The 10,995-nt window shown below is 28.3% G+C and overlaps 1 protein-coding gene across 2 annotated transcripts; it reads left to right on the top strand.

Moving 5' to 3' along the window:
• Positions 1-3,564: 3,564 nt before the first annotated feature.
• On the top strand, positions 3,565-5,902 carry LOC105798906 (transcription factor MYB108). 2 transcript variants are annotated; one of them, XM_052620675.1, is made up of 4 exons: positions 3,582-3,767; positions 4,595-4,661; positions 4,849-4,978; positions 5,071-5,902. In XM_052620675.1, exons 1-4 carry the CDS (start codon positions 3,729-3,731, stop codon positions 5,648-5,650), a joined length of 816 nt encoding a protein of 271 aa, XP_052476635.1. In that variant the 5' UTR covers positions 3,582-3,728; the 3' UTR covers positions 5,651-5,902. The 2 variants fall into 2 exon arrangements, with proteins under 2 accessions (XP_012484599.1, XP_052476635.1); XM_012629145.2 differs by lacking the exon at positions 4,595-4,661 and having other exon boundaries at positions 3,565-3,767.
• Positions 5,903-10,995: the final 5,093 nt, after the last annotated feature.

The raw sequence follows: 10,995 nt of genomic DNA, 5'->3' as shown, positions 1-10,995 counted from the left end.
CCGACAACATTATATCATATACACATATAAATATTTATAAAGGTAGGTTCATGTATCTAATCTTAAAACTTGAATTGCTTGATTAATATTTGATGAATATTTGTTTTCATAATGTCTTTTCTCTCTTTGTTACATTGTTTATTAGTATATAAACTATAGCTACACGTGTGGGTAATAAAAGTATATGCATCCATCCATTAATCTTTAATAAACAAGGTAGATTTGATATATAAGTATAATAAAAAAATTTTATTCGAGATTTGACCTAAAATCTGACTCGGGATCTGACCTTATATAAAAATTTTGAAAACATTTCAAGGGATCTTTCTTTTCTTTACTAAATTATTTTTCGACTAAATTAACAATAGTGAGTCATTTTTTCTGTTAAAACCATGACCCATCATTTTGTTAGAGTTACAGTAGAAATTAGTGAGTGAAGTGTTTTTTCATTTAGTTGCATGTTTTAAGATGATGTTACGTGAATGAAATAAGGAGACCACAACATAGGTATATTTGGGTGAGAAAGAATTAAGTATATTTGAGTAATAACGATCATCAATTTATTGATGCTCGTATGAAGCATGAGGCTATAACTCATGGAGACCATATTGAAGATTTATCGAGCATTGGATAAATTTCATATAGATTTCGTGAAAAATGTTATTATTGTTTCACGAGCTACAACCCCTATTACTGACGAGGTAGCTTTTAATCTCATCCTTTCTAAATAATGTGATACAAGCTTGTAGGGGATGAATAGAGTCAGAGGGGAGTAATGATGTCGATTTGGTGATATTGTCTACTTTGGTTTATAATTATGGTTGGTTTAAATTGTGCATTTCAAATGATTTTTTATATGTTGGCTGAATTTGTGTCGGCAAGTTGTTATTATTTTTTTTTCTAATAGGATCCGGTTATTATTGGAAGTGCATGCTAAGGGGAATTTGAGGCGGGTGATTTGTCTCGATAAATAAAGGTCTTTTAGTGAGGTGGACTTCCTTTGACATTTTTGCCAAAAAAGGAGAGATATATGGCCAACAAATGTCAATGGTTATGTTGTTATTTGGTTGGTTTGGTTAATGTTGAATTCAATTTATTTGTTATTGATGCCTTGATTTTGTTGTGAAAATTGTGATTGTATGGTTTAGTGTGTGATACAGAAGCATGACTTGGATTGGGTACTTGAGGGGAAGTATGTTTTCATTTGCTGGTTGATTTTATCAAAATGCTAAAGGGGAAGATTGTTGGAAACTTTGATCGCTTGTTGCACTTCATGTTGAGACAATAAATAGAACAATAGTTTTGGTGCAATCAAAATTCTTTGGTTGGCATATTTGATTGTTACATGGGCCTTGATTATTGTATCTTCTTAAACCAACAAATGAGGAGAATTTCATGTTGGAATATGGATTAAATATTTTCATCCGTTCGACTAACTTGAAGGAGAATGGAGGAGTTTAAGTTGCCGAAGTTTCTTATCCTTACCATTGTCCTTATCTTGATTAGAGCATTTGAAGCTATTAGGAAGCTTATTTATGAAGGCATTTATAGATTAATTATTCCACATAATTCAATGGATAAATCTAACTTTTAAATAAGAGTTTAAAGTCTATCAAAGCACTATGAAGGGACTTTTGTATCATCCATTTTTGGAGGGCCTATGTTGCATTCTTGATTCTATTTTCTTGCTAATAGTTGAACACTCTGTTTAGGATTTCTTGAAGAGTATTTTGTTAATCGCATGTGAGGATTATTTTGGGGAATGATTTGCAACAATTTCGGTTCAATATAACGGTCACAAATATTTATCGAGATAGTTTGAGCTTTAGTCAATTGTTGTATCAAACAAATTGTTGAATAAAATTATTCTTTGAGCGATGTTCCACAGATGTAGAATTAGTGAATCCGAACTGCACTAATACATTCATTACTCTTCTTACTTTATTTCTTATTTTATCTTACTGAAAATTTGTTCTATCCCAACTTTTATTTAATAATAAAAGCAAAGAAAAAGAAAAGCAGAAGACGTGTGGAAATTTTTGGTAGCATCTATATTTTAAAATATATCTTCCAATCCATGGTATTATTGGTACACTCAGTGCAAACCAATCATCCTTTTATTCTTTTTATATATTACACTTGAGGTTTTATTGAAACTTTATTTATTTTAATGTATAGTTTTGGGACTACATTGAATTAATACAATAATTTAATGAAGCTGTTTTCTTTGGTTACCTTGTGTGCCGGGCGCTTAAAACATTGAATTAATCCCTTTATTCATACTTAAAAAAAAAAGTTAGTACAGAAATTAGGTATAAGTTGATACATTTTAGTGGTATTGATTTCATTTATTAAAATTATTATGGGTTCTTTTTATCAGGAGTGAAATTAGATTTTAATTTTTTATTTAAAAAGTAAGTAAAATAAATTTTTTACATTAAATTAAAAAAGTAAACTAATTTTTTCAGTTAATATTTTCATCCATTAATTTTATTGTTAGACATTGGTGTGGCTGACAGAATAACAAGACGGTTTTACACCTGACATGTCACGTTACCTCGTGTTAATGTAAAGAGATTACTTCTTAATCCAATGTACATGGACTACCTTACTCATTTTTTAAATAAATGGACAAAATACTTTTACCTTCAATAAATCTATCACTATTATAAGTACGAATATGAATAGAAATAGCCATGCCCACTTAGACACCGATGTTGACAATTATAATAACTAGGGCAATTAATTATTTAATTACTTGTTAATTGAATTTAAAAATTGTATCCAAGCCTTCAGTTTAATCCAGTTAGTGTTGAAAGAAGCATATTAATATAAGTGTAAATACAAGTCCTTAATTACGCAATTAATTTACTTTTCAAAATCAGCAAATAAAGATAATCAATGATAGCATTAACTATTTTCATTAATACATATCACACATGTCATGTAATAACAAACACCATCATTGATTGCCCTTATTTGCTTGTTTTCAGAGGGTAAATTACTCCTTAATTTGTCTAATTTCAAATAAAAGGATATTTACACCACTAATTTGGTAATTTTTATGTGTTTAAAATTTTACGGGTTATAAATATTGATTTTTTGAGGTTTATGATCATCACTTCCAATGATATCATTTCTACGATCTGAGTTTAAATTTTTCGTAAAACTATACCTATAAATTATTATTGGTGTATGAACTGAAAATTGTATAAGTTTGCTAATTTTTATTTACATAAATGGATAAAAATATACAACTTGTTTGAAAGATAACAAAATAAGTTGCTTTTCCCAAGGAACTGATAGAACAAACATAAAAAAAAGAAGAAGGTGAAATCGTCAACCTTCAAACTTACAAACCCTGTTCCTATTCGCAATGTCCTGAACACTATATATTAATTAATTAATTACTTTATATTAAAGCTTAAGTGATTAATTAATTAATTAAAATGAAGCTCCTATTGCGGCTCTCTCACATGTTTACTACCTTTAAGTTGAACCCCCATTTTTCAAACCAATATCCTTTTCTACTTCTATAAAAACCCCCACTTCTCTATCTTCCCATCCACTATCAACCCATCTCTCTTTTTTAGTCTCCATTAAAAGAATGGATGTTAAAGCAAGGAGTAGTAGTGGTCCAAACATGGTAAGTACTGAAGAAGAGGACTTGAAAAGAGGTCCTTGGACTATTGAAGAAGATTTTAAACTTATCAACTATATTTCCATTCATGGCAAAGGTCGATGGAACTCTCTTGCTCATTCTGCAGGTAATTTAATATATATATATATATATATATATATTCTAAGCTTTCATGAAATTTATATTTGTTCAAATAGTCACAGTTTCTCATCAAACATTTTAAGAGCTCTCGACGAAGCCTTTTAATACAGTACCACAAGTTGGTTTTTCATGTCTTTTCTTTCTTTCATGAGTGCAAAGTGTTTTTCTTCAGTAAAAAAGAACAGATGTTTGGGGTTTGTTTGTTTTTCTGCATATTTAGACACTATTTGTGGGTTTGGAATGAAGTTTATTGATGATTGCTTCTCAATCAATCATGAAAAGAAGACAGAGACGTATGGGAGAAAATGAGCTTTGTTTTCTTTCTTCTTTTCCATAACATTTATTTTGAGAAAGAAAATTTCATACCAAAAGCAACCCTAGAAAAGAAGACAAGAGACGTACGGGAGAAAATGAGCTTTGTTTTCTTACTTCTTTTCCATAACATTTATTTTGATAAAGAAAATTTCATACCAAAAGCAACCCTAGAAAAGTATAAACATCTTCCTTTTCTATATTAAAATCATGATTTCGCAAACTAAATTTAAAAAAGTTTTGTCTTTAGAAGTCTTTTTTTTTTAATCTAGTTGGCTTTATGATTGAAATAATTTTTTTATTTTTTATTTTTAAGTTTTTATTATTTGGTATACTTGTGATGGATTTTTTAAACTTTACAAATAGTATGTAGAATTAATAAATCATGAGTCTTAGTTTTTTTAAATATCAATTAAATATATACGGTGGTGTCTTAACTTCATTATTAGAGTTGTCGGTTGAGTTTTAGCTTGATTAGCATGTGCATTGCTGTCAATGCAGGAGGACGTGAGTTTGAATGCGCTGAAACGCATTATCCTCTTATTTATAGGTTGGGGAGAGGCTATAGGTAATTCTAGATATTGTGTTAAAAAGAATAGATATAATCAGAACCTATAATAAAATTGATAAAAAAAAATCCATATTCTTTCATTGAGAATGTAATGTATCATACTATTACACACAACACTTGTTGATTAAACCAAACCTTCTTTTTAGCTGAGCTAAACTAACCCTAAAATTTTAATGTTAAACAGGTCTTAAACGAACTGGAAAAAGTTGTAGGTTGAGATGGTTGAATTATCTCCGGCCTGATGTCCGACGTGGGAACATCACACTTGAGGAACAACTTTTGATTCTTCAACTTCACTCGCGATGGGGAAATCGGTAATATGTTTTAACCCATAACTCTCTACATGATCATTTCATAATGTTCTTTGAGTTTTTTTATTCAATTTGTTGTGTATTTTACATATTAGATGGTCCAAAATCGCCCAATTCTTGCCCGGAAGAACCGACAACGAGATCAAGAACTATTGGAGAACTCGTGTCCAAAAACATGCCAAACAACTCAAATGTGACGTCAACAGCAAAGAATTCAAGGACACCATGCGTTACCTATGGATGCCTAGGTTAGTTGAAAGGATTCAAGCTGCCACCACCACCACTAACACCGCGTCCACTTCGGCTGCCATGACGAGCAATGCGAGCATTGAGCAAATGATGTTGCCTAATCTGAGTTATTACACTCCGGACAACGCTAGCACTACTGCCTCATCAGACTCTATCGGGACTCAAGTTTCACCAATTTCAGATTCAATTGATTATTACAATGGTGTCTCGACTAATTATAACCCAAATCATGATTATTTGCAAGCTAACCATGAATCCTTAATAAGTCCCATTGGGAGTTATTGCAACAATGGCGATGGCATGGATTTTGGGTTGATGGAGTTGAACCACCATTGGGCAAGTGATGGTGATGGTGATGGATCGCATAATTTATTGAACGCTGAAGATTTTTTCTTCTTACAGCACCAGTTCAACTTTAACATGTGAAATGCAAATATGTATCTTCAAAAATAGATTGAAAATGGGGGAAATGGAACTTAATTGTAGAGGGACCAAAAAAAATATTCACATTAATGTTTTAGAACATATATAGAATTTGTCTTAGTTGAACTTGTAAGAAAAAAAAAGAGATTGTCATTCTACTTTTTATTGGATTATTGTAAAAAGAATTATAAACGAGACTAGAAACATGTTATTTTATCCATCTATTCTGAGAAAATCTATAAACGATATTTTATATCTCTAAATATTTTATATAAAATATAAATATGCTCATAAATATTAAAACATAAAATTAACTAAAAGCGGAATAGAAATTTAACCTCCAATCATTGATGTTTATTTTATGTGTATCAGTTCTACTATGCTCTTAACAATTCACTTAGATAATGGCTGTTTTATGAAATTGTTGAGCATAAGGACCTTTCACAGCTTTTGTATATATAGGCATGCATATGCACATTTTCCCATAAAACATACTGCATTCATACATTTTTGCTTCTTTCAAATGAAGTATTAACATCTTCAATAAATTCATGAGTTATTGAAGAAATTTAAGCATAAATTATGTTAATCAAGAAAGTAAGTTTTCGTTACATCATAACCATCATTAATAAGATTTTTAATTAACATAATTTAAATCAATAAATAAAAGAAAACATTTGAGAGTTTTATATATTCGGAACACTTAATGAAGAAAAAATTTGCATCCTCCCACTTGGTCAGTATATGCTTGCGTTAGTACTCAAAATCCTCTAAACCTTATTCATGAGAAAAGAAACATAACACATAATACATGATGATAAGTCCTCTGGAAACAAGTATTATCTTCCTTGTATCATTATGCATTCTATTTCTTTAACAATTTCCCATTTACAACTTAATGAATAAACTTTATGTTTATTCTAGGTCCTATAAAAATTGTTATTCTCAACAGAAATGTGTACACCAAATTTGAAAAACAACGCCCAAATAAACAAGAGTTTCATTACTACTAATAATTTATCATAAAACAAAATCATAAGGTGAAACCAAATCCCATTCATATTACGAGATCCTTAAAGTTCATTGGTGGCATGCCTTTTATTAAAGGATCAGCAGTCATTAATTCAGTGCTAATGTGTTCAATGAACACTTTATTCTCTTTAACACCTTCCCTTATAGGTAAATACTTTATGTTGATGTGTTTACTTTGACTACCACTTTTGTTTTTTTAGCCAAGAAAACATCAATTGAATTATCACAATACATTTTCAATGGCTTAGAAGTAGGATCAACAATTCTAAGCCTTAATATGAGAATTTTCAACCATACACCGTGTGAGGTGCCTCAACACAAGAAATGAACTAAGACTCCATGGTAGAAGTGGCAATCAAGGTTTGCTTTGCACTTCTCCAAGATATTGCTCCGTTAACTAACATAAAAATGTACCCAGATGTTGATTTTCTTGAATCAACACATCTAGCAAAATTCAAGTATGAGTAACCAACTACCTCTAAGTTGGTAGTTTATTTATACATAAGCATGTAATTTTGGGTCCTTTTAAGGTGCTTCATCACTTTCTTTGCAATTCTCTAGTGGTTAAAACCTGGATTACTTTAATATATTCCCAACATTCCAACAACAAATGCAATATCAGGTCTAGTACAAACTTGAGCATACATTAAGCTTTCAACAATGGAAGCATATGGAATGTTCTGCATTTGTTCCCTTTCAAGCTCATTTTTTTGGACATTGGTTCAATTTGAACTTGTCACCTTTTAATATGGGTACTACACTAGGTGCACAATCCTTCATTCATAATCTCTCTATTGATATAGGCTTCTTGAGATAAACACAAAAATTTTTAAATCTGTATTTATAAATCTTAATGCCAATGACATAAGATGCCTTACTCATATCCTTTATATTAAAATTCTTAGAGAGAATTGTTTCACTTCATATAGCAAACCTTTATCTTTGGTAGCAAGTAAAATGTTATCCACATACAAAACATGGAAACAAATTTTACTCCCACTAACCTTTTGATATATGCATTGATCTATGATGTTTTCCATAACCAAATGAAGAAATGGCATCATAAAATTTTAAATACCATTGGCGAGAGGCTTGTTTTAATCCATGGATTTCTTAAGCTTGCATAATAATTGCTTACCATCACTTGAGGAAAATCCTTCTGGTTGTTTCATATAAACTTCCTCAAGGTCTCCATTAAGAAATGTTGTTTCCACATCCATTTGATGCAATTCCAAGTCAAAATGAGCAACCAATGTCATGATGACACGAAGAGAATCATTCTTAAACACTAGCGAAAAGGTCTCCATGTAGTCTATTCCCTCCTTTTGAGTGAATCATTTAGCAATGAGTCATGATTTATATCTTTTAATATTGCCTATCGAGTCCTTTTTAGTTTTAAAGATCCATTTACATCCAATGGTCTTTGCTCCTTTAGGCAATTCAACAAGATCCCATACATCATTAGATGCCATAGAATTTTCCACCTCTATCTGATATCATAATTTAATTTGTTTGTTACATTGTTTTTTAACCTGCGCTTTAAATATTCTAAAAGCTTCCAACACTTCATCCTTGTTGTGAAATAAGTAGATATACATGTATTATGAGTAATCATCTATAAATGTGATAAAATATTTATGACCATGCAAGCTCATATCAAGATAACGAACATCAGTATGTATGATTTTTTGTACTCTTAACCTCCCGCCATTGATGTTTATTTTATGTGTATTGGTTCTTATATGCTATTAACAACTCATTTAGATGGTATATGTTTTACGAAATTGCTGAGCATAGAAATTTCTTCATAGTTTTTGTATATATAGGCATGCATATACACGTTTTCCCATAAAAATATTGCATTCATACATTTATGTTTCTTTCAAATGAAGCATTAACATCTTCCATAAATGCAAGAGTTATTGAAGAAACTTAAGCATCATTTATGTTAATAAGACATGTAAATTTTGATTACATCATAACTAGCATTAATAATGTTTTAAGTAACATAACTTAAATAAACAAATAAGAGGAAAACATTTATATATATGGAAGACTTAATGAAGAAAAAACTTACATCTTTTGTTAATTTTCTATTTTATGATATAACGTAAGGCCATGTGTAGTTTCTTGACCGTTTCTTAAAATTTTTTATCCTACTAATTATGAATAAGCTTTTTTCTCCTTTTTCTGTTATTAATTTTAAGGTTATTTATTCGGTAATTGGGTTTATGGAAGGTTTTTTTATCTAAAACTAAAGTTAAAATAATGACTAAATTGTAAATAATGTTAGAATTTTCAAGTATGCAAACTAGCAATAGTTTTATGAATAGAATTTTCAAGTATGCAAACTAGCAATAGTTTTATGAATGTGAACAATACATTGTTAGTAACAACATGTGTGAGTAAGCTGATTGAATCTTAGTTTGTTGGCATCAACATTGTTGTTGGAATAGGAGGACGTGGGTTCGAACGTATTAAAGTGCGTTTATTCTCCTATTTACAGGTAGGTAGGGGTTATATAAAAAAAACATGTGAGTAAAATTCAAAATAATTAGGAACCTCAAAATGAAGTTAATTTTTTAAGTTGCTTAATTTTTTAATGTGGTATATCGGGTTTTAAATATGTTTTCATTTTTTTTATTAATATTTGATTCAATTGTCGTTAATTTTATTTTAAACATATTAGTATTCAATTGGTTTTGCACTACAAATTGGGATGATGTGCTAAGCAAAAAAAGCGAGAAATAAAAATTGATTCAATTGAAGTATTTGGAATATTTATAAAATATAAATTAAAAACTACAGTTACTTGAACCAAATCAAATGTTATTTTATTTTAATTTATAATTAATTTTAATTTTATGATATAAAATAAATAATTTACATTTTAAGGAGTGAAAATAACTTACAAAGTCTATATAAACTTTGTTTTTTCAAAATAGCATATTGAAGTATTGTTATGACTCTCCATGCATGTATTTCCTCTATGATTCTTACTCTTTATTCAAAATTTTGATTGGATTTTATGTTTTTAATATTTAATAATTTTTTAAATATTATATTTTAATTGTAGTAATTAACGTAAAATAGTATTTTTATTTGAATTATTTAATATAATTAAAATATATTAATTTATCAATTCAAATTATTATAGTAGAATATTTTCAAATAATAATTAAATCATTTTAACACATTCAACCTACAATATAGTTATACTTTACGTAATTAATTCAAACTAACATTATTTAAAATAATAATTAATTAACACAATTAATTTTAATATTAATTAAATGATAATTAAGGTGCTTAGAATTATAACTATTTTACATCAATAAAATCAACACAACTATTTTAAAAATAAAAATAGCACAACTTCTTTTGCATTAAAATTTTTAACTACTAATTGTAATTATAATTATCATGACTTTGTACCTATATTTTATGCTTAGAGTTCTATTCAAGTAATAACTCTATTTTCAAAATTAACACAATTTTTAACTAACAAATTTAAATTAAATTATAATTATTTTAAATATGTAATTATCACAACTTCTATTAAAGTATAATTATTTTAAAATGTAAAATTATCACAATTTCTATTTTATTTCAATTTTTATTTTTAAATGTGACTTTAATAATATGATGAAAATAAAAAAAAGTATTTATCACCGGTTTAAAGTTGGTTTAAATTCATGTTTTATATATATTATTTATTTTATAGTTGATAAAATTTAATTTTTAAAAATCGTAAATAGTGTTTCTAAAATTTAAGAGTAATAATTATGATTAGAAATGGCGTCATAGCTACTTTAGTACTTTTGAGACATTGCGCATGAATCAAAGAGCCTAAGCTTATAGAGAGCCCTTTTATAAGTGTGAATACATATTTTCTTAAAAAAGAGGTAATAAATAGTAAATTGTTGACTTATACAATTTTTTAACATAAAATAAATGGTGACTATCAATAAAATTTGATAATTTACTATTTATAATCTTTTGTTTTTGAAAGAAAATATGTTCACGCTTGTCCTCACCATTTATAAAAAGAAGAAGAAGCTAAATCCACAATTATATTCAACTTATTTTTTTACAAATTTTCTTTACATAAAATAATTAATACTAAGAAAAGGAAGTCAACTTCTAATGATACACACAAAGAATTATATTATACGAAGAAAATGCAAAATTGAGCTTTGAATATAAAGATGAACAAAAAAATTTATTACTATTTGATTTATCCATTTAGTTTTTGAAATGTTTAATGTTGATCTTAAAATTACGAAATTATTACATACATACGCTATAAGCCCAAC

Source organism: Gossypium raimondii, chromosome 9, assembly GCF_025698545.1.
Source record: "Gossypium raimondii isolate GPD5lz chromosome 9, ASM2569854v1, whole genome shotgun sequence".
NCBI lineage: Eukaryota > Viridiplantae > Streptophyta > Magnoliopsida > Malvales > Malvaceae > Gossypium > Gossypium raimondii.
The sequence above is the reverse complement of the archived record's forward strand: the minus strand, read 5'-3'. Positions and strand labels throughout refer to the sequence as shown.